This window comes from Bombina bombina, unplaced genomic scaffold, assembly GCF_027579735.1.
Source record: "Bombina bombina isolate aBomBom1 unplaced genomic scaffold, aBomBom1.pri scaffold_1739, whole genome shotgun sequence".
NCBI classification, from domain to species: domain Eukaryota; kingdom Metazoa; phylum Chordata; class Amphibia; order Anura; family Bombinatoridae; genus Bombina; species Bombina bombina.
Window position 1 is genome coordinate 1,894 of NW_026512925.1, and position 25,030 is coordinate 26,923.

The following is a 25,030-nucleotide window of genomic DNA, read 5'->3' on the forward strand; positions in this document are numbered from 1 at the left end:
TACCCTGTCATACTATTTTGTTTGTATGATATTTCCCTACTGGGGACAGCCATCTGACTTCCATTCACTATAGATTCTCCCATGTCTCTCTGTGAAATGATGAAAGGTAAAGGGGAAAGATGTGTATGTGGGAAAGGGGAGGCATCCATTAAAAAGTTTAAGTGCTTACTACCTTCTTCAAGGACAAAATAGAACTGTACTCACACTTATACAACAAGTGTCACAAAACAAATTTTATCGCTTAGTATTATTGATTTTTTTTTGCTTACTTTGACTTCTGTCACCTAGACTAAGTGCACATTATTTAGCAGGCTCAAGTTTAGCCTTCATATTTCTACTCCTTTTCCAGCTCGATCTGAGCGTTATCACCACCTTGCATCAGAAGAAGATGAAGAGACAAATGATGAAGAGACCTCAGTGGAAATTCGTCAGTTCTCATCCTGCTCTAACCGCTTCAGTAAGGTACGTCATTAATATCGTTTCAAAAGAGCTGGTTCCTTCACTGGGTAAACAAGCTGTGTACTAAAGAGTGACCACCTGCACATTGCATAGAAAGCTTAAACAGTAGAACAGTAAAAACCTGTCAGTTATTATTACTTACGTCTATTCTAAATTTTAATCTTTCTAATAAACTGCAACTTAATACCCGGATTTAAAATCTGTTACTTTTTTCCCCTATACGTACAATAATCTCATTGTCATTTAGAGGTTTCTAACAACTCTTTGATGTTATCCCTCCACAGCATGTAAAAATTAGCTTGTTAAAGGGACATAAAAGTCAAAAATAAGTTGTCATGCTTGTGATATAGCAATTTTTAGAAACGTAAGTTTACTTCTATAATCAAATGTATTTTATTCTCTTTGTATACTTTATTAAAAAGAATACTTGGTGAAAGGGATAATAACCCCACCTTTTTTCTTTTAAGGTTCAGATAGAGCATACCATTTTAATTAACTTTCTAATTTACGTCTATCAATTTTTCTTCGTTCTCTTGGTATCTTTATTTGAAAAGCAGGAATGTAAGCTTAGGAGCCGGCCCATTTTTGGTTCAGAACTTGGGTAGCGCTTGGTGATTGGTGGCTAAATTGATAATAGGAGTAAATTAGAAAGTTGCTTAATATGAGTCATAAAAGAAAGTTTGGGTTTCATATCCCTTTCATTTTTTTTAAAGCAAATTCAAGAATATTAATGTATTGAGTCTTACCCTGAATTTTAAGTCTTGCCGCTTACTCTGAATCTTAATTTCTTTTTAAGGAAAAAACTGAAATGCTCAATAAGTGTATAAAGCAAGGCCATTATTGTTCAGAGGTTATTTATAATACATTTGAATAAATAAGTAGTCTTATGGAATATATGGGACCTAGCTTTGCATAAAGGACTCCATGATGAATAACTATTCAGACAGATTACACATTGCCTTAATGGTTTTTGTTTTTCTCTAGTTATTGATAAAATTGTAACCAGATGTTTAACGTTGTTAACTGTCATGTTTTCTGTGTGATACTGGTTTTAATAAAATGAAAAAATACTTAGGTAGGCTTCAGAGCAGCAGTGCACTACTGGGGAGATAGCTGGTAATTGGTGGCTATACACATATGCCTCTTGCCATTGGATCACATGATCTGTTCAGCTAGCTCCCAGTAGTGCATTCCTGTTAACAATGTGTTTAAAGAACAATTAAAAACAGTATAATTGCATAACCAACATGTATATAATAAAGACAATTATATACCGCTTACTCTGTATCTTAAATAAGCAGTAGATTTTAGCTATACGTATCCACTGTGAACTCTTGTAAATGCTCAGTGGGAGCTGGGGCCTCCATAAACTGTGCATATAGAAAGACTGCACAATTTTATAATGGAACTATACAAACTCATGCTCTATCTGAATCATGACTTTAATTTTGAATTGTGTTCCTTTAACCCCTTTGCAAGCAATAGTTCAATAATAAAAGGCTCTTAAATACATTAGAATATTTTATGTGCCTTTTTAAAATAGCTTTTTTGAATATAATTTACAGGTATATCACATATTTTGCTTTCACTGCCTTCTATACCTTTGCATTTAGACACTGTTATAGCATTTATTGAGGACTGAGAAAAAGAAAGGCTGAAGATTCCTTTCTGTAGTATTGGGTCACACAGTTAGGAATGTTTTTGTTGTTTACAAAATGGAAATCCCATGAGCCTCTAATGTTGGATTACAGCTCTGTATGTCTTTAGAGATGCCCCCTCCCGAGAGTGGAGATGAGTTTCTTTTCATACCGGCTTTGTCTTTTTTCCATTACCAGGTATACAGCAGCTCTGAGCACCTAGCTACTCAGCTCAACCTCAGCTTCTCCTCCACTGAGAGAAGCCACAGTGATGAGAAGGAGGAGCGAGGGGAGAAGTGGGAGAGGATCACATCTGGAGAAGAGGATAAGGGCCGGCTCTTTAATGAGACTAGGTAAGAGTAAAATTAACAGGCATTTGCTATAGTCAAATTGTCAACTTAAAGTTATGGTAAATCCAAGCGTTAAACGCTAGAATTTACCATCACTAAAAATCAAGGGGGGTTTAAGTGATCAGTTCTAAAATAAAAGGGTGTTCAGCTCACCCTTCCTGTGCCTTTGTCCAGCCCTAAATAGAGCGGCTCCAGCCGCCTACGGCACATTGGTCTCCTTCAATGAGGTGACGTTTGCACCTCTGAACCAATATCCATGCATGCCAACTGACAGTGTTCTGTATGCACGCATGGCTATTGGTTCAGAGGTGCAAGTGGCACCTCATTGCTAGAAGACCGATGTGTCATGGGCGTCCGGAGCCCCTGAGTTTAGCGCTGTGCAACGGCACAGAAAGGGTGTGTTTAGCACCCTTTTTTAATTTTTTGGTCTGATCACTTTAACTCCTCTTGATTTTTAGTGATGGTAAATCCTAGTGTTTAAGGCTTGGATTTACCATCACTTTAATGATGCAAAGCATAATCATAGTTGGAAATAAAAATAAAAATTCTAATAACTAAATAAGAGAATTGCTCATAATTTCTTTGCATTTACCTAATTAGATTGCTATTTTAGTGGCTGACAGACAACATAAAAGCTAACCATGTCTCATCCGCATTTAAGGAACATTTACTTAATTGAATTTACCATAACATATTTAATGTTGTATAGTTTACTTTGCATAACATTTTTATTTATTTATTCTCTTCATTTTTTTCATTCTCATTTTAACTAGAGCAGGTATTAGTAAACTGGTTAGCTAATAAGCTTTACAAATTAAGAAAATGAGACCTTTCATATCAATGTAATGGCATTTGGGTGGACATGAACAATTTTCTGAATAATTTTTTTATATTGTCACAATGCAGATTTTTCTCAAGCCTTTTACCTGAGATTTAATGTATACGTCATTGCTTCATGCCGTATAAGAGGCTATATACGCACCATTTCTCCAACATAGGTGTGTCCGGTCCACGGCGTCATCCTTACTTGTGGGATATTCTCCTCCCCAACAGGAAATGGCAAAGAGCCCAGCAAAGCTGGCCACATGATCCCTCCTAGGCTCCGCCTACCCCAGTCATTCTCTTTGCCGTTGTACAGGCAACATCTCCACGGAGATGGCTTAGAGTTTTTTAGTGTTTAACTGTAGTTTTTATTATTCAATCAAGAGTTTGTTATTTTGAAATAGTGCTGGTATGTACTATTTACTCAGAAACAGAAAAGAGATGAAGATTTCTGTTTGTATGAGGAAAATGATTTTAGTAACCGTAACTAAAATCCATGGCTGTTCCACACAGGACTGTTGAGAGCTACTAACTTCAGTTGGGGGAACAGTATGCAGTCTCTTGCTGCTTGAGGTATGACACATTCTAACAAGACGATGTAATGCTGGAAGCTGTCATTTTCCCTATGGGATCCGGTAAGCCATGTTTATTACGATCATAAATAAGGGCTTCACAAGGGCTTATTAAGACTGTAGACTTTTCTGGGCTAAATCGATTCATTATTAACACATATTTAGCCTTGAGGAATCATTTTATCTGGGTATTTTGATATAAGAATATCGGCAGGCACTGGATTAGACACCTTATTACTTAGGGACTTTCCCAAAGCATAAGCAGAGCCTCATTTTCGCGCCGGTGTGGCGCACTTGTTTTTGAGAGGCATGGCATGCAGTCGCATGTGTGAGGAGCTCTGATACTTAGAAAAGACTTTCTGAAGGCGTCATTTGGTATCGTATTCCCCTTTGGGCTTGGTTGGGTCTCAGCAAAGCAGATACCAGGGACTGTAAAGGGGTTAAAGTTTAAAACGGCTCCGGTTCCGTTATTTTAAGGGTTAAAGCTTCCAAATTTAGTGTGCAATACTTTTAAGGCTTTAAGACACTGTGGTGAAAATTTGTACAATTCCTTCATGTTTTTTCGCAATTGCAGTAATAAAGTGTGTTCAGTTTAAAATTTAAAGTGACAGTAACGGTTTTATTTTAAAACGTTTTTGTACTTTGTTATCAAGTTTATGCCTGTTTAACATGTCTGAACTACCAGATAGACTGTGTTCTGAATGTGGGGAAGCCAGAATTCCTATTCATTTAAATAAATGTGATTTATGTGATAATGACAATGATGCCCAAGATGATTCCTCAAGTGAGGGGAGTAAGCATGGTACTGCATCATTCCCTCCTTCGTCTACACGAGTCTTGCCCACTCAGGAGGCCCCTAGTACATCTAGCGCGCCAATACTCCTTACTATGCAACAATTAACGGCTGTAATGGATAATTCTGTCAAAAACATTTTAGCCCAAATGAACACTTGTCAGCGTAAGCGCGGCTGCTCTGTTTTAGATACTGAAGAGCATGGCAACGCTGATACTAATATCTCTGAAGGGCCCCTAACCCAGTCTGATGGGGCCAGGGAGGTTTTGTCTGAGGGAGAAATTACTGATTCAGGGAACATTTCTCAACAGGCTGAACCTGATGTGATTGCATTTAAATTTAAGTTGGAACATCTCCGCATTCTGCTTAAGGAGGTATTATCCACTCTGGATGATTGTGACAAGTTGGTCATCCCAGAGAAGCTATGTAAAATGGACAAGTTCCTAGAGGTGCCGGGGCTCCCAGAAGCTTTTCCTATACCCAAGCGGGTGGCGGACATTGTTAATAAAGAATGGGAAAGGCCCGGTATTCCTTTCGTCCCTCCCCCCATATTTAAAAAATTGTTTCCTTTGGTCGACCCCAGAAAGGACTTATGGCAGACAGTCCCCAAGGTCGAGGGAGCGGTTTCCACTTTAAACAAACGCACCACTATACCCATAGAGGATAGTTGTGCTTTCAAAGATCCTATGGATAAAAAATTAGAAGGTTTGCTTAAAAAGATGTTTGTTCAGCAGGGTTACCTTCTACAACCAATTGCATGCATTGTCCCTGTCGCTACAGCCGCATGTTTCTGGTTCGATGAGCTGATAAAGGCGGTCGATAGTGATTCTCCTCCTTATGAGGAGATTATGGACAGAATCAATGCTCTCAAATTGGCTAATTCTTTCACCCTAGACGCCACTTTGCAATTGGCTAGGTTAGCGGCTAAGAATTCTGGGTTTGCTATTGTGGCGCGCAGAGCGCTTTGGTTGAAATCTTGGTCGGCTGATGCGTCTTCCAAGAACAAGCTACTTAACATTCCTTTCAAGGGGAAAACGCTGTTTGGCCCTGACTTGAAAGAGATTATCTCTGATATCACTGGGGGTAAGGGCCACGCCCTTCCTCAGGATCGGCCTTTCAAGGCAAAAAATAAACCTAATTTTCGTCCCTTTCGTAGAAACGGACCAGCCCGAGGTGTTACGTCCTCTAAGCAAGAGGGTGATACTTCTCAAGCCAAGCCAGCTTGGAGACCAATGCAAGGCTGGAACAAGGGAAAGCAGGCCAAGAAACCTGCCACTGCTACCAAGACTGCATGAAATGTTGGCCCCCGATCCGGGACCGGATCTGGTGGGGGGCAGACTCTCTCTCTTCGCTCAGGCTTGGGCAAGAGATGTTCTGGATCCTTGGGCGCTAGAAATAGTCTCCCAAGGTTATCTTCTGGAATTCAAGGGACTTCCCCCAAGGGGGAGGTTCCACAGGTCTCAGTTGTCTTCAGACCATATAAAAAGACAGGCATTCTTACATTGTGTAGAAGACCTGTTAAAAATGGGAGTGATTCATCCTGTTCCATTAAGAGAACAAGGGATGGGGTTCTACTCCAATCTGTTCATAGTTCCCAAAAAAGAGGGAACGTTCAGACCAATCTTAGATCTCAAGATCTTAAACAAGTTTCTCAAGGTTCCATCGTTCAAGATGGAAACCATTCGAACTATTCTTCCTTCCATCCAGGAAGGTCAATTCATGACCACGGTGGATTTAAAGGATGCGTATCTACATATTCCTATCCACAAGGAACATCATCGGTTCCTAAGGTTCGCATTCCTGGACAAGCATTACCAGTTTGTGGCGCTTCCTTTCGGATTAGCCACTGCTCCAAGGATTTTCACAAAGGTACTAGGGTCCCTTCTAGCTGTGCTAAGACCAAGGGGCATTGCTGTAGTACCTTACTTGGACGACATTCTGATTCAAGCGTCGTCCCTTCCTCAAGCAAAGGCTCACACGGACATCGTCCTGGCCTTTCTCAGATCTCACGGATGGAAAGTGAACGTGGAAAAGAGTTCTCTATCTCCGTCAACAAGGGTTTCCTTCTTGGGAACAATAATAGACTCCTTAGAAATGAGGATATTTCTGACAGAGGCCAGAAAAACAAAGCTTCTAGACTCTTGTCGGATACTTCATTCCGTTCCTCTTCCTTCCATAGCTCAGTGCATGGAAGTGATCGGGTTGATGGTAGCGGCTATGGACATAGTTCCTTTTGCGCGCATTCATCTAAGACCATTACAACTGTGCATGCTCAGTCAGTGGAATGGGGATTATACAGACTTGTCTCCGAAGATACAAGTAAATCAGAGGACCAGAGACTCACTCCGTTGGTGGCTGTCCCTGGACAACCTGTCACGAGGGATGACATTCCGCAGACCAGAGTGGGTCATTGTTACGACCGACGCCAGTCTGATGGGCTGGGGCGCGATCTGGGGATCCCTGAAAGCTCAGGGTCTTTGGTCTCGGGAAGAATCTCTTCTACCGATAAATATTCTGGAACTGAGAGCGATATTCAATGCTCTCAAGGCTTGGCCTCAGCTAGCGAGGGCCAAGTTCATACGGTTTCAATCAGACAACATGACAACTGTTGCGTACATCAACCATCAGGGGGGAACAAGGAGTTCCCTAGCGATGGAAGAAGTGACCAAAATCATTCTATGGGCGGAGTCTCACTCCTGCCACCTGTCCGCTATCCACATCCCAGGAGTGGAAAATTGGGAAGCGGATTTTCTGAGTCGTCAGGCATTGCATCCGGGGGAGTGGGAACTCCATCCGGAAATCTTTGCCCAAGTCACTCAGCTGTGGGGCATTCCAGACATGGATCTGATGGCCTCTCGTCAGAACTTCAAAGTTCCTTGCTACGGGTCCAGATCCAGGGATCCCAAGGCGGCTCTAGTGGATGCACTAGTAGCACCTTGGACCTTCAAACTAGCTTATGTGTTCCCGCCGTTCCCTCTCATCCCCAGGCTGGTAGCCAGGATCAATCAGGAGAGGGCGTCGGTGATCTTGATAGCTCCTGCGTGGCCACGCAGGACTTGGTATGCAGATCTGGTGAATATGTCATCGGCTCCACCTTGGAAGCTACCTTTGAGACGAGACCTTCTTGTTCAGGGTCCGTTCGAACATCCGAACCTGGTTTCACTCCAGCTGACTGCTTGGAGATTGAACGCTTGATCTTATCGAAGCGAGGGTTCTCAGATTCTGTTATCGATACTCTTGTTCAGGCCAGAAAGCCTGTAACTAGAAAGATTTACCACAAAATTTGGAAAAAATATATCTGTTGGTGTGAATCTAAAGGATTCCCTTGGGACAAGGTTAAGATTCCTAAGATTCTATCCTTCCTTCAAGAAGGATTGGAAAAAGGATTATCTGCAAGTTCCCTGAAGGGACAGATTTCTGCCTTGTCTGTGTTACTTCACAAAAAGCTGGCAGCTGTGCCAGATGTTCAAGCCTTTGTTCAGGCTCTGGTTAGAATTAAGCCTGTTTACAAACCTTTGACTCCTCCTTGGAGTCTCAATTTAGTTCTTTCAGTTCTTCAGGGGGTTCCGTTTGAACCTTTACATTCCGTTGATATTAAGTTATTATCTTGGAAAGTTTTGTTTTTGGTTGCAATCTCTTCTGCTAGAAGAGTCTCAGAATTATCTGCTCTGCAGTGTTCTCCTCCTTATCTGGTGTTCCATGCAGATAAGGTGGTTTTACGTACTAAACCTGGTTTTCTTCCAAAAGTTGTTTCTAACAAAAACATTAACCAGGAGATTATCGTACCTTCTCTGTGTCCGAAACCAGTTTCAAAGAAGGAACGTTTGTTGCACAATTTGGATGTTGTTCGTGCTCTAAAATTCTATTTAGATGCTACAAAGGATTTTAGACAAACATCTTCCTTGTTTGTTGTTTATTCTGGTAAAAGGAGAGGTCAAAAAGCAACTTCTACCTCTCTCTCTTTTTGGATTAAAAGCATCATCAGATTGGCTTACGAGACTGCCGGACGGCAGCCTCCCGAAAGAATCACAGCTCATTCCACTAGGGCTGTGGCTTCCACATGGGCCTTCAAGAACGAGGCTTCTGTTGATCAGATATGTAGGGCAGCGACTTGGTCTTCACTGCACACTTTTACCAAATTTTACAAGTTTGATACTTTTGCTTCTTCTGAGGCTATTTTTGGGAGAAAGGTTTTGCAAGCCGTGGTGCCTTCCATTTAGGTGACCTGATTTGCTCCCTCCCTTCATCCGTGTCCTAAAGCTTTGGTATTGGTTCCCACAAGTAAGGATGACGCCGTGGACCGGACACACCGATGTTGGAGAAAACAGAAATTATGTTTACCTGATAAATTACTTTCTCCAACGGTGTGTCCGGTCCACGGCCCGCCCTGGTTTTTTTAATCAGGTCTGATAATTTATTTTCTTTAACTACAGTCACCACGGTACCATATGGTTTCTCCTATGCAAATATTCCTCCTTAACGTCGGTCGAATGACTGGGGTAGGCGGAGCCTAGGAGGGATCATGTGGCCAGCTTTGCTGGGCTCTTTGCCATTTCCTGTTGGGGAGGAGAATATCCCACAAGTAAGGATGACGCCGTGGACCGGACACACCGTTGGAGAAAGTAATTTATCAGGTAAACATAAATTCTGTTTTCCTAACATAGATTTTCAGTTGATGCTTTAAGTTTTGCTGCTAATGATGTAGATACTAGCCTTGAAAGTAAATGCATAGCAGAAAAAGCAGCCATATAGATCAAATATTCAAAACGATGTTGTTAGAAATGTGTTGAAATAGTTACAGATTACATTTCACACAATATTACCTTAGTACTGCCTAACATGCAATAAAAGGTAATACACTTGTAATACCATCTATCACCTACACCAGTTATGGCTATCCTTGGTCCCCTGATGTTTCAAAACTACGTTTCCCATGATGCTCAACTAGAATGCAGGTGCTAAGGTTAGCCATCACGGATTTCAGGCAAATCACACAGCGCTACCTACTGGAATTACAATGTGGCAAACATTCTTCCAGTAGTGATATCAACCGCCTAACCCAGCACTGCTATTAAAAACAAGTGCTAACCTAAGTGTCACCTCTCTAGGTGTGGTGGAATTTACTTATTTTGTGCTAAAAGACTTATACAATGTGACATATAGATTGGAGGGTAAACATTTTTTGTCCTTGAGGAACCCTAAGCCTTTTGCCATCCGATGTCTAAAATTAACTAGCTGTGCCTGGTACCTTTTTAACATCAAGAGCTACAAAACGCCTTGTTATTGTAGCGTCCCTCAGTTTCCACTTTTTAAATGATCATAGACTCGTATGGATGCTAAAGTCAAGAGTTTTGTATAGCACGGAACTTAGTATAAATGAGTAATTGGCAAATACACAATAATAAAAAAAAACAATACAATAGCACTTACTTTGTGTTTGAAATGAGCAGTAAAATATTTTCTGGCAAATTTCAAAGTTAATCCAATTTCCCTCCCCCTGTGTCATGCAACAGCCATCAGCCAATTACAAGATTCATTTATGTGTATATTGTGCACTTTTGCACAGAATAATTGAAACACAGGGCCGCCACTAGAAATGTTGGGGCCCCTGACTTAACCATTAATCAGCCCCCCCCCCCCCTCCTTTGACATGTGCAATTTTTGACCAAGTGACTAAAACGTATATGCACTTTATTCTTAAGTGTCTATTTAAACTTGGAAATGTTGTAAAGGTAGTAACATACAGACACACTCATACACTGAAACACACACACTCACACATAAGGATTCACATATAGACACTCTAGCCGACATGAAAAGAAACACACTCAGACACCCAAACAGACACTCAGCACTTGTTTACATTGACCTGACAAGTAATGAGGTAAACTACAGTTTTGTAAAAAAAAAAAGAGATTTAGAAAACAAAGTTTCTGATTATCTGTTTGTAAAGGAAGATGCCAACTAAATCATGACAACAGCATGCAGTGGCTGAAAGGAAGGGCCCTGAACTGCCTAAATAATAATTTAAAGGTTAAATGGTGGATTGGTGACTTTCGGAAAGGTCTCATTAGTCTCAAAGTCTGTAGAAAAATTTGAATATTCAGTAGTAAGGTCAAAATGTCCTAAAAAGGAACAGACAATGGACACACACACACACACACAAACTCAAGCTTGCACATACACCCAAGGAAACACCGACAGAGACAGCCTCAGAAAACACACAAAGACATACACACACACAGAGACACCCACAGAAAACACACAGACATACACACACAGAGAGACAACTACATAAAACACAGAAAGACATACATACACACACCCTCACTGAGACATCCACAGAAAACACACAAAGACATACACACACCCTCACTGAGACATCCACAGAAAACACACAAAGACATACACACACCCTCACAGAGACACCAACAGAAAACACACACCCTCACAGGGACATCCACAGAAAACAGACATACACACCCACCCTCACAGAGGCATCCAGAGAAAATACACAAAGACAAACATAGACACACCCTCACAGAGACACCAATAGAAAAAGCTCAGACATATGCACACACCCTCACGGACATCCACAGAAAATGCACAAAGACATACACACCAACCCTCACAGAGAGACCCACAGAAAAAAAATACATACATACTCATAGAGACACAAATCAAAGCATAAAGCCATGAACACAGACACCCACAGAAACACTCACAGGAGGAAACATTTATGCACCTTGCATCCCCTAAATCAACAGTGTGTGACATGCATGATAAAAAATTGCAGAAATTAAGAGATCACTTTTTAAAGAATCATATTTGTAAATGTGCAAACAAAAATAATTCTGTGAATTCAAAATTGTACATTAATGATCTGGGTAGATGGCTAGATAAAGAAAAGTACTTTTAAAAGGTTGACATATGTTTGTTTTTTCCCCATTTTCCCCAACCAAGAGCACCACTTCAAATATAGTGTACAAATGTTCCCATCTGTCAGCTGTACTTATGGCTTTTGAAAATGCTGTACTCTATATGGTCTTGGTGGAACCATAAGCTGTGGTACTCATACCATTAGATCTGGTTAAATGCAGGATTTAGGCTTGTTGGTATGTATTTCAAAATTGTCAGCTGTAGTGTAAACTGAACAGTTTTAAGTTAACCTGTCTCATTTCAAACACTTAGCAATCTTAGTCTGAGAGTATAACATTTTATGCAGACGTAAAAATCTTAGATAAAATGCCTCCTTGCATCTGGAAAGTCCTTGCATAAAGGGGCAGTAAACTGGAATGTAATTAATGGTAGGTGCCCTTTTGGCAGATATGCATTTTATTTATATATATATATATATATATCTGACAAAAGGGCATCTTCCATTTGTGTATTGCAGAGGAAACATTTCTGCATGGTTTTAAATATAGAATTTCTACAGCATTGTCAAATAATCATAAATACACTGCTGCTAAAAAAAAAAGTGTTTTTATGGACCCCTGGCCCCACCATACAACTACTACAACACTGAAGTTACAATCTGAAATTGCACAAAGAAATAAAAAAACACTTGCTAAGTAAGTCCTACCTCCTCTGCAAATGAAAGTGATCTGCCGTCTTACTCAGGCACACACTGTACAAACAAAGTGACAAGTCTGTCTCACACTGTGCATAGTGGTTTAGTGCACACTCAGAAATCCTCTCAAATGCTAATACTTTACTCCTTGTAATAACATTTCCCATGCTCGATTAGCACTCTGCTGTAGTACCCACTGGTGGCTGACAAAATTAAAATATTTTTTTTTTTGTTCTTGCCTCATGGGGCCCCCTGGCCCATTGGGCCCCTGACAGGAGTCACCCCTGTCACTTCCTGATTGCGGCCCTGTTGAAACATATCGGAAAGTTTTTTTGTTTTTTTTAAATTGCATAGTTTATATAAATCATGATACTTTTATTTTGACTTTAGTGGCCCCTAAACTTGGGTAATTATCTTCATGACTGACCTTTTATATCCCTTGTCTTGCCAGTTACATTATTCCTTGAGAACCTTTTTGTTTTTAAACACAAAGACAAGTGAATGTGAGTCAAGCTTTTTTGTTGTCTTTGTAGATTACGTTCATGGACATCTTCTGGTTCCTCCCACCATTCATTTTTAAGTGATCGCAGTACCAGCCCCTGTGTCCTGACCAGCACCTGCAGCCTGGACACCATGCCTAAATTTGCATTCTCATCAGAAGATGAAAACTCTGACCATAAATCTGAAAGACCCAGCTTTATAATAGGAAACACCTCAAAACCTACTTCACTTTGTGGTAAGGGTAATGACCTGAGAAAAATGCGCTCTTTTGTTATAGCAATTTATTTTTTTATACATTTTCTAGGTTTATTTAATATTTAAGCAATTTTTAGTTATCTTTTATACATGCAAAACAAAAAAACTTGGCTCACCTTAGTAGCACTCGCCAACAAAGACAAGCCCTTTAAGTAGGAGCTGGACAGAAAACCCATGCAGATGTATTTTAATATGCCTATGTTAAAGGGATATGAATGTTAAAATTTAAACATGCATTATTCAGAAAAACTGTAGAATTTTAAACAACTTTCTTATTTCTAATATCAGTTACTTATTTTTACTTTGTATCCTATTGTTGAAACATCACTCCTTTCCATGAGAGCATATTAAAGCAGACTCCGAGGTTTGTACTTGTCTTGAGCACTTTAGTGCTCAAGCGACACATACACGCTCCTGAGCCTACCTAAGTATGTTGTCATGGAAATATGCTATGTTTCTACAAAGTAGGTTAAAAGAAGGTCAATTTGATATATGCTATATATGATTTTGCTATACTTCTCCAAGGAGCGTTCCCTGCATTTCTGGATGTGAAGGAAATACAAGCTCATTGCAATATAGCACTGCATAACATGACTATTATGCTGCATTTATGCTTTGTATTTTATATTACTTTGCTCTTCAGATTAAGTTTTATTACATTTAAACTTTGGACTTTATATTTTGTATTTTATTTTGTATACAACAGTGTATTTATTTAGGATCATGATTTTACAATTTCTGATTATGCTTTCACAGTTTCTGTGTAGCTTTAACAAATTAGGATCATACTTTGTATTTAAATGTATCTTCTGCAAATTGCATTGCACTTTGTTTTTAATCTTTTAAAATAAAATTGAAAAACTGACCGCTCCAGTTCCCCAGAGAGCTTCTTTACTTTATATGGGCTCGATAAGCAAATGAGAAAATGATAGTGCAGACTTCACAGTGGCTGAAATCACTGAATTCTATAGGAGAAATGGCGGAATCTGAGAGATGTCTTCCATAGAGAATGGAAAATACCTGGGGCTGATATAAAGCCTCAGTTTGCATCAATTACAAATTAAACTGAAATCTTTTACTACAACTTCATTTTGCCTATAGTTTAGTATCCATTACTTTTCTGTCAGCTACATACAGCTGGTGAGAAAAATCAGTGAGACCGGCTTGTTTAAAATTCATACAGCATTTCACAAGACTTGTGGGAGAGCTTCAGACATACCCTGGGAAACTCCCCTGTTCAGCCCAGGGAACTGCTCTGTCACTCCCACTTTCTGAAACTTTTATTTTACAATAGAGAAAATACTAAGTGCAATGTAAGTTGAAAAATATAGACAGAAATACAAAAAGTATTATCCTTATTTGTTAAAGTGACACAAACTTTCAAAACATAATCAGAATTTGTAAAATCACAGCTGGATCTAAATCTTAAATGTATTAACAAATAAAATGGTAAGTTCAAAGCTTGAATTTAATAATACTGAAAAGACCCAATCTGATGTGTAAAGTAATCTAAAAGCAATGCAGTAAGTCAGGACTCGACAAACCCTGGAGCCAGGTAGCTACTGACTCCTAGAATTTTACCTCTGGCTCCTAACTTTTTGGATTATTCTCCAATTTCTACATATAATTACCACTGTCTGGCTCCTAAAAGTATGACTGGCTCATAAATATTCATACTGGCTCCTAAATTTTAAACAAATTGGTCAACACCTGCAGTTAGTGTAACAAAACTCTCATAAAATGTAGTGCTGTATTGCACGGTGCTTGTCTTTCCTTCAGATTCAGAAATGAGAGATCTTGCAGTGCTGGAGAATTCAGCCCTTTTTCTTTAAACATTCAGTGGGTTCAGCCCCTGTGTAGTCTGCACTACAATTATTCTCCAACTAGGAGAATCTTTGATCATCAGGCCCCATGCAAGAACTTTTTCTTCACCCCAGTTGCACTTCCCCCTGCATTGTCACCATTTCTACCCCATAAAACTGGGCTTTGCAAGTACACAATTCAATAATAATTATTCCCAAAATAGTGCTTTATAAGCATGCGTCTAGCAGACATACTGGCATTTATTATTAAACACTTTGTTCATAAACCCTGTTGTGCTATCAGCCTTGATTCTGGCAAATAAATTACACCTATTTTACTTTATTGTCTATAACTCTTGATACCGAATATGTACTTTAACCTTCTTACACCAACAAGGAGCTTATGAAATGAAAATCATAACATCCTTTGAAATTTTCCTCCTTTGCCAAAGTTGTAAAAAAAAAAACAGCAGTAGCACCATGACAGTTCTGTTTTTGTTAGAAAAGCAGAAATATCTTATGAAATAGTTAGGAATTATAGGACATATGACTGCACTTTTTGGCCTCCTTACTAGCATAGACATTGAGCAGGTTTCAGCAGCCCTATTTTTTATTCTTATTTTATTAGAAGTGTGACGTTTCCCATAATCTAGTACCCTGCTATTTAGGAACATTGTACAGCTTCAAAAGCCTTTATCCAAACTACTTTAATAGTTTGGAATTTTTCAGACTATTTTAATGGAACCGCTTGGAGAGGGGATGGGACCAACATTGACTTATTCCATTTAGGTGTCATAATACAGCTTATACATGCAATCTAAAGTTAGTTTTCTATAACATTTTTTGAATACCTTTTTATACATAGTACCATCAGAAAGATTTATGCAATATTTATATTTAATAAAGGTTTCCTTCTTAAGATAGGGAGAGTCCACGGCTTCATTTCTTACTGTTGGGAAATACAACACCTGGCCAACAGGAGGAGGCAAAGACACCCCAGCCAAAGGCTTAGATATCCCTCCAACTTCCTCATCACCCCAGTCTTTCTTTGCCTTTTGTTACGTTAGGAGGTGGCAGAGAAGTGGCAGAAGATTCAGAGATTCCTGAAAAAGGGTATCTGCCCTTCGAGATAGGACTGTATTTTAAGTAGTCATGTCAACCTCTCAGTGAGAGTGTTGATAAAAGTTAGAGTCTGGAGATGCAGGGAAAGGTTTTCTGTGAAACCATCCAGACTACTGCTAACAGCTCCTAAGCAATCAGTGTTGACGAGTTTCACTGCCTGCTTTCTCTCACTCAAGTCCATGTCAGGATCACTGCTAAAAGACTGTTACACTTGAGAGGCTGTGTTCTGTTCCACAGCATGGATCCTGGAGGTAAGATTGTTTAAATTTTTACACATAAAACGCTATAACAGGGTTACAGTGTGGCTCCTTTATACTTTGATAGGGTCCAGGGTTAATGTCCTCTGAAGGGAGTTTATTGAACAGTTGGGGTTAATTAATCAGTGTATTAATTATTTACATGCTGCTTTGTGTGATTTTTTTCCTGGGCTGATAGACTGTGTGTTTTTGGCTGGAGCAAACAGGTTTCACTTTCGTTTTTGAAAGTGTTGCACAGCTGCTATTACTTGCTGTACTTAACTCTGTTAATTTCCCCCATTCTGCCTTAGACTTGAACCTGAGGAGAGCGTTTCCTCTGTTTACTGTCTAGGAGGTTCTGAGTGCCCCAGCCATTGGGAGTATAAAGGTGCAGTTTTCTATGATAAAAAACGTTTTTATTTGTGTCCTTCTGTGGGTATAACGTGAGCTTTGGAGGAGTCTGACATGTTAGAAGGTACTCCTTCTGTACTAAATCATACCTGTTTATATTGTGAGGAGGCCGTGGTTTTCCCGCCCACTCAATTATGTTCCACATGCCTTAACACCGTTATAAAGTCTAAGAAGGGAGACAAACAAGCCTGCTAAGGATCTTAGTCCCTCTGAGCCGTCTACCTCTCAGGACTCTGTGTCCCGTAAGATTACTACCTTGCTACATTATCCACTCCACATGCAGTTCCCCATAGCACATCTAATCCTCATCCGGAGGGGGCCTTATTCCTGTGGACTTTGCCACGCAGTTACAAACGGCGGTTTCTGCGGCCCTCAGTGCATTACCTCGCTCTAACAAATGCATGAGAAAGGTTAAACATAGTTCTCCTGACCCGGAGTCATCTAAATATTTATCGGATTTAGCTATTAGTCTGTTATCCTATGATGAGTTAACCTCTGTAGCTTCAGAGGGTGAATGTTCTGGGTCGGAGTCCTCAGCGTCTAAGCCTCCTGCTGCAGAGGAACCGTCCTTTTAGATTTAAAATTGAGCACTTGCGTTTTTTATTAAAGGAGATTCTGTCTACGTTAGAGGTTCCAGAGGCCGCGCTGGCCGAAGAACCTATGATACCTAAAGTCGACAGAGTTTACAAAGACAGGAAAGTTCCTTTTACTTTTCCTGTGCCGGTTAAAATGGCGAACATTATTAAGAACGAATGGGAAAGAATTGGTTCTTCCTTTTCCCCCTCGTCTTCTTTTAAAAAGTTGCTCCTGGTCTTGGACTCTCAACTTGATTTGTGGGGCTCCATTCCTAAGGTGGATGGTGCTATCTCTATGCTTGCTAAACGTACTACTATACCTGTTGAGGATAGTTCTTAGTTCACAGAGCCAATGGATAAGAAAATAACCTTTCTGAGAAAAATGTTTCAACACACAGGATTTTAGTTTCAACCGGAGGCTGCAGTTGCGGCTACCTACTGGTGAGGCTCTTTGTCGGAAATCATTGAGGTGCAGTCTCCCCTCAAGTCAGAATTAAAGCTCTGAGAATTGCTAATTCTTTTATCTGTGATGCGAACATGCAAATTAATTGCCTAAATGCAAAGGCCTCTGGTTGAAGTCTTGGTCTGCGGATATGACTTCTAAGTCCAGACTCCTTTCTCTTCCCTTCAAGGGAAAGATTTTATTTGGTCCATGCCTGAACTCCATTATTTCTACGGTTATCGGAGGCAAGGGTGCCTTCCTACCGCAAGATAAGAAGTCTAAGGGACGACAATCTTCTAATTTTCGTTTCTTTCGTTCTAACAAATCCCAACGACAACAATCCTCCAAGCCTTAGCAACCCAAGAGTACTTGGAAGCCGGCTCAGTCCTGGAATAAATCCAAGCAGAATAAGAAGCCCACCCAAAACAAATCGTCATGAAGGGGCATCCCCCGATCTGGGATCAGATTGTGTAGGGGGCAGACTGTCTCTTTTTTCAGATGTCTGGTTCAAGGACGTACAGGATCTGTGGGTCCTGGAGGTGGTATCTCAGGGATATAAGATAGGGTTCAAATCTCATCCGCCAAGAGGCAGATTTCTTTTCTCAAATCTGTCTACCAGACCAGAAAAGAGGGATGCCTTTCTCGGGTGTGTCTGGGGTCTATCCTACTTAGGAGTTGTTGTCCCAGTGCCTATCGAAAAAAGAGGTTTGGGGTTTTATTCGAACCTTTTCGTGGTCCCAAAGAAGGAGGGAACTTTCCGCCCAATTCTGGACCTAAAGTGCTTAAACAAATTTCTCAGTGTCCCTTCCTTCAAGATGGAGACAATAAGGTCCATCCTTCCTTTAATTTAGGAAGGCCAGTTTATGACCACTATAGATCTGAAGGAAGCTTACCTTCATGTTCCAATCCACAGGGAGCACTTTCAGTTCCTGAGGTTTGCATTCCTGGACCAGCACTTCCAGTTCATTGCCCTTCCATTTGGCGTAGCTACTGCCCCAAGAATCATTACGAAGGTTCTGGGGGCTCTTCTAGCCATTGCCAGAACTCAGGGTATTGCAGTAGCCCCATACTTGAATGATATTCTGGTTCAAGCACCATCCTTTCATCTTTCGGAAGAATTCTCGGAGTCCCTTCTGGATGGAAGATAAACTTGGAAAAGAGTTCTCTTATCCCTAGTACCATGGTGTAATTCCTGGGTACTATAATAGACTCCATATCCATGAGGATATTTCTAACAGACCAGAGACGTTGCAAGCTATCTTCAGCATGTCTTGCCCTCCGGACCTCTTTGAGTCCTTCTGTGGCTCAGTGTATGGAGGTGATTGGTTTCATAGTGTCCTGCATGGACATCATTCCTTTTGCCAGGTTCCGTCTCAGACCTTTACAACTGTGCGTGCTGAGACAGTGGAACTAGCAGTGCCCTGGAGCAGTGTCCTGGAGGTTCAAACTCATATTTCTGTTTCCCCCATTACCTCGAGTGGTGGCCCGCATCAAGCAGGACTGGGTGTCAGTAAACCTGATTTCTCCATCGTTGCAGGGAAGGATGTGGTTCACGGATCTAGTGGGGATGTCCTCATCTCCTCCCTGGAAGTTACCTTGTCGCAGAGACCTGCTGATACAAGGTCCTTTTGTTCATCAAAATCTAGATTCTCCGAGACTGACTGCATGGTGATTGAACTGTTAGTCTTAGCCAAGAGAGTTTTCTTTCAGAGTGTCATTGATACTGTTATTCAAGCTCGTAAACCAGTTAATCGGCGTATCTACCACAAGGTGTGGAGGATCTACTTATTCTGGTGTGAAGAGTGTGGTTTTTCCTGGCACAGAGTTAAGGTTGCCAGGATCTTATCTTTTATCCAGGATGGGCTGAAAAAGGGCCTTTCTGCTAGTTCCCCGAGGGGACGGATTTCGGCCCTGTCGGTTTTATTGCACAAGAGACTGGCTGAGCTTCGAGGCGTGCAGTCTTTTGTTAGTGCTCTCTTTAGGATCAGACCTGTGTTTAGATCTGGGGCTCCTCCTTGGAGCCTAAATCTTGTTCTTCAGGTATTGCAACAGGTTCCGTTTGAGCCTCTGCATTCCGTTGACATTAAATTGTTTTCTTGGAAGGTTCTCCTTTTATATGCTATTGTCTCTGCACACAGAGTTTTTTGAGATCTCTGCTTTGCAATGTGAGCCCCCTTATCTGATTTTTCATGCAGATAAGGCAGTTTTACGTACTAACTTAGGTTTTCTTCCTAAGGTTGTGTCAGATCGCAACATCAATCAGGGGAGATTGTGGTTCCTTCCTTGTGTCCTAATCCTTCATCGAAGGAACGCTTACTTCACAATTTGGATGTGGTTCGCGTGTTGAAGTTCTATCTTCCGGCTACTAAGGAGTTTAGACAATCTTCCTCTTTGTTTGTTGTCTATTCGGGAAAGCGTAAAGGGGCAGAATGCTACTTCAACTTCCCTATCTTTTTGGTTAAGGAGTGTCATGCGCTTAGCTTACGAGACAGCGGGACATCGTCCTCCTGTGAGGATAACGGCTCATTCCACTAGAGCAGTGGCTTCCTCTTGGGCCTTTAAGAACGAGGCCTCTATGGATCAGATTTGTAAGTTGGCTACCTGGTCCTCCTTACATATTTTTTCAAAATTTTACAAGTTTGATGTTTTTGCTTCAGCTGAAGCAGCTTTCAGGAGAAAAGTTTTGCAGGCTGTGGTGCCCTCAGAATAGGGTCCGCCTCTTCCTTTTTGCTCCCTCCCGACAGGGCCGTCTTTAATATTGACTGGACTCTGGGCAAAAATTTTCTTTGCCCCCCCCCCCCCCACCCCATGCAATTTCGCTCTCCACCCCAACATCCCAAAAAACAACTAAATCAATTTATTTTATAATTGTTTTCAAAATTATTAGCCCAGTAGTGGATCATCCACTGCTGGGCTAATCATTTAAAAAAAAAAATTGCAATATGTGAAACTGTACCTAAGCAGTATTAATAAGCAAATAAATATATAAATTCCTCCACTGTGGATTTATTTAATATTCTTTTGAATGTGATTCTGGTGTGAGGTTAGCTGGTTAAATATATTTAGGGCAGCCAACAGGAGCAAAGCAAGTTAAAGACTGAGGAGGAAGCATGGAGGTGCAGACAAATATAAGTTTACTGACTGGAACAGCAGAACTGCTATGGGAAACTGTAAAATCTGAGACAGAGAGAAAACAAAAACTATAAAAATAAACCTTACATTAATGTTTAAAGTATCAGCATGACACTATACATCAGCCACAGCAGCACATGTTACTTCTTTGCTAGGGACAAGTTCCCTCTCACCCTGCACTAGACAATGCTGCATGGGGAGGGGCATGTGTGCACTCACTTATTCTTCCCACTGACACCTTTCTACAAAGCACTGTTCCCCTAACAAACTTCAGTTAGTTTATCTTGGCCACAGCAGAAAGAGCAGGGCTAAGGGGACCAGCAGACTGGATGCTGTCTTCCCAAGGCTGCATGGCTACAGTGTGAGATGTGTCATACAGCCTCAAGACTGAAAAGAGAAGTGTATGCAGCTGCACAGATGTTCAAATCCTCATGTGCCTGCCGCTCCAGCTTTCTGCTGCATGTGCCTACAGTCAGCCCTACCCAGAAACAATCCCCACCACCAGAGCAGTTACCTGGTAACAGTGGTAACCCCAGTAGGACCTTTTCTGATGCAGTGGGAATGGCTGGATGCCAAGTTAGCGCTTTGCATTCAGTGCTGCACAGTGCACATCTAAAACAGCATATGGCTATAGCTTGGCATGTCACATGACACTGGCACGGTCTGGCACAGTTTTTTTTTTTTTAAATATATAAGCAGAGTACTTTTGACTGTGACAGTATTATGACTGAATGTGTGTGTTCCCCATGTCACATCAGCCGTCTGGTATAAACCATAAAAAAAAAAAAATTTTTTTTTTTTTAGGACTCTTGGGCCCCTCAACAGAGACTGGGCCCTGGGCAGCTGCCCCTTTTGCCCTGTGTTAAAGATGGTCCTGCCTCCCGATATTCATTCAGTGTCCTCTGGAGCTTGGGTATAGTTTTCCAAACAGTAAGGAATGAAGCCATGGACTCTTCCTATCTTAGGAAGGAAAACAATTTATGCTTAACAGATAAATTCCTTTCCTTCCAGATAGGTAGAGTCCACAGCCCCCGTTTGTTTGTTTTTTCTTGTCTATGTGCGGTCCCCTATTATTTATTTTATTCTTCTGGCACCATTTATACCCTAATGTTTCTCTTACTTTTCCTTGTTCCCTCAGCAGAATGACTGGGGTAATGAGGAAGTGGGAGGGATATTTAAGCATTTGGCTGGGGTGTCTCTGCCTCCTCCTTGTGGCCAGGTGTTGTATTTTCCAACAGTAAGGAATGAAGCCGTGGACTCCGGACAGAAAGGAATTTATCTGGTAAGCATAAATTGTGTTTTTTATGAATTTACTGTTAAAATTTTACATTCCAATGATCTGAACATAGCAGAATATGTTGTAAGTATTTTTAAATAGATATATATTTCTCCAACATAGGTGTGTCCGGTCCACGGCGTCATCCTTACTTGTGGGATATTCTCCTCCCCAACAGGAAATGGCAAAGAGCCCAGCAAAGCTGGTCACATGATCCCTCCTAGGCTCCGCCTACCCCAGTCATTCTCTTTGCCGTTGTACAGGCAACATCTCCACGGAGATGGCTTAGAGTTTTTTAGTGTTTAACTGTAGTTTTTATTATTCAATCAAGAGTTTGTTATTTTAAAATAGTGCTGGTATGTACTATTTACTCAGAAACAGAAAAGAGATGAAGATTTCTGTTTGTATGAGGAAAATGATTTTAGCACCGTAACTAAAATCCATGGCTGTTCCACACAGGACTGTTGAGAGCAATTAACTTCAGTTGGGGGAACAGTGTGCAGTCTCTTACTGCTTGAGGTATGACACATTCTAACAAGACGATGTAATGCTGGAAGCTGTCATTTTCCCTATGGGATCCGGTAAGCCATGTTTATTAAGATAGTAAATAAGGGCTTCACAAGGGCTTATTAAGACTGTAGACTTTTTCTGGGCTAAATCGATTCATTATTAACACATATTTAGCCTTGAGGAATCATTTATTCTGGGTATTTTGATATGATTATATCGGCAGGCACTGTTTTTGACACCTTATTCTTTAGGGGCTTTCCCTAATCATAGTCAGAGCCTCATTTTCGCGCCGGTATGGCGCACTTGTTTTTGAGGACAGCATGGCATGCAGCTGCATGTGTGTGGAGCTCTGATACATAGAAAAGTCTTTCTGAAGGCATCATTTGGTATCGTATTCCCCTTTGGGCTTGGTTGGGTCTCAGCAAAGCAGATTCCAGGGACTGTAAAGGGGTTAAATATAAAAACGGCTCCGGTTCCGTTATTTTAAGGGTTAAAGCTTCCAAATTTGGTGTGCAATACTTTTAAGGCTTTAAGACACTGTGGTGAAATTTTGGTGAATTTTGAACAATTCCTTCATACTTTTTCGCAATTGCAGTAATAAAGTGTGTTTAGTTTAAAATTTAAAGTGACAGTAACGGTTTTATTTTAAAACGTTTTTTGTGCTTTGTTATCAAGTTTATGCCTGTTTACAATGTCTGAACTACCAGATAGATTGTGTTCTGACTGTGGGGAAACCAAGGTTCCTTCTCATTTAACTATATGTATTTTATGTCATAAAAAAATTTAGTAAAAATGATGCCCAAGATGATTCCTCAAGTGAGGGGAGTAAGCATGGTACTGCATCATCCCCTCCTTCGTCTACACCAGTCTTGCCCATACAGGAGGCCCCTAGTACATCTAGTGCGCCAATACTCCTTACTATGCAACATTTAACGGCTGTAATGGATAATTCTATCAAAAACATTTTAGCCAATATGCCCACTTATCAGTGAAAGCGCAACTGCTCTGTTTTAGAAAATTCTGTAGAGCATGAGAACGCTGATGATATGGTTTCTGAAGGGCCCCTACACCAGTCTGAGGGGGCCAGGGAGGTTTTGTCTGAGGGAGAAATTTCAGATTCAGGAAACATTTCTCAATAAGCTGAACCTGATGTGATTACTTTTAAATTTAAGTTGGAACATCTCCGCGCTCTGCTTAAGGAGGTGTTATCCAATTTGGATGATTGTGATTATCTGGTCATTCCAGAACCACTATGTAAAATGGAAAAGTTCTTAGAGGCCCCGGGGCCCCCCGAAGCTTTTCCTATATCCAAGCGGGTGGCGTACATTGTTAGTAAAGAATGGGACAGGCCCGGTATACCTTTAGTACCTCCCCCCATATTTATAAAATTGTTTTCCTATAGTCGACCCCAGAAAGGACTGATGGCAGACAGTCCCCAAGGTCGAGGGGGCGGTTTCTACTCTACACAAGCGCGCCACTATACCCATAGAAGATAGTTGTGCTTTCCAAGATCCTATGGATAAAAAATTAGAAGGTCTGCTAAAGATGTTTGTTCAGCAAGGTTCCCTTCTACAACCAATTGCATGCATTGTCCCTGTCACTGCAGCCGCGTGTTTCTAGTTTGATGAGCTAGGAAAGGCGATTATTAGTAATTCTTCTTCTTATGAGGAGATTATGGACAGAATTCGTGCTCTTAAATTGGCTAATTCTTTCACCCTAGACGCCACCTTGCAATTGGCTAGGTTAGCGGCGAAAAAATTCTGGGTTTGCTATTGTGGCGCAGAGCGCTTTGGTTAAAATCTTGGGCAGCGGATGCGTCTTCCAAGAACAAATTGCTTGACATTCCTTTCAAGGGGAAAACACTCTTTGGCCCTGACTTGAAAGAGATTATCTCTGATATCACTGGGGGCAAGGGCCACGCCCTTCCTCAGGATAGGTCTTTTCAAGACCAAAAATAATCCTAAGTTTCGTCCCTTTCGCAGAAACGGATCAGCCCCAAGGGCTACGTCCTCTAAGCAGGAAGGTAATACTTCTCAAGCCAATCCAGCCTGGAGACCTATGCAAGGCTGGAACAAAGGAAAGCAGGCCAGGAAACCTGCCACTGCTACCAAGACAGCATGAAATGCGGGCCCCCGATCCGGGACCGGATCTGGTGGGGGGCAGACTCTCTCTCTTCGCTCAGGCTGGGGCAAGAGATGTTCTGGATCCTTGGGCGCTAGAAATAGTCTCCCAAGGTTATTCTCTGGGGTTCAAGGGGCTTCCTCCAAGGGGGAGGTTCCACAGGTCTCAGTTGTCTTCAGATCACATAAGAAGACAGGCATTCTTACATTGGGTAGAAGACCTGCTAAAAATGGGAGTGATTCATCCTGTTCCATTAGGAGAACAAGGGATGGGGTTCTACTCCAATCTGTTCATAGTTCCCAAAAAAGAGGGAACGTTCAGACCAATCTTAGATCTCAAGATCTTGAACAAGTTTCTCAAGGTTCCATCGTTCAAGATGGAAACCATTCGAACACTCCTTCCTTCCATCCAGGAAGGTCAATTCATGACCAAGGTGGATTT

General features: G+C 41.1%; 1 protein-coding gene across 1 annotated transcript in view; it reads left to right on the forward strand.

Moving 5' to 3' along the window:
• Positions 1-349: 349 nt before the first annotated feature.
• The window catches only part of LOC128644602 (microtubule-associated serine/threonine-protein kinase 3-like), a gene marked incomplete at both ends in the record, with an annotated part of 30,481 nt that continues 5,800 nt past the window's right edge, over positions 350-25,030 (forward strand). The window contains 3 exons of the mRNA XM_053697148.1: positions 350-462; positions 2,295-2,449; positions 12,740-12,942. Coding sequence (XP_053553123.1) covers positions 350-462; positions 2,295-2,449; positions 12,740-12,942 — 471 coding nt within the window. The remainder of the gene's footprint in view (positions 463-2,294; positions 2,450-12,739; positions 12,943-25,030) is intronic.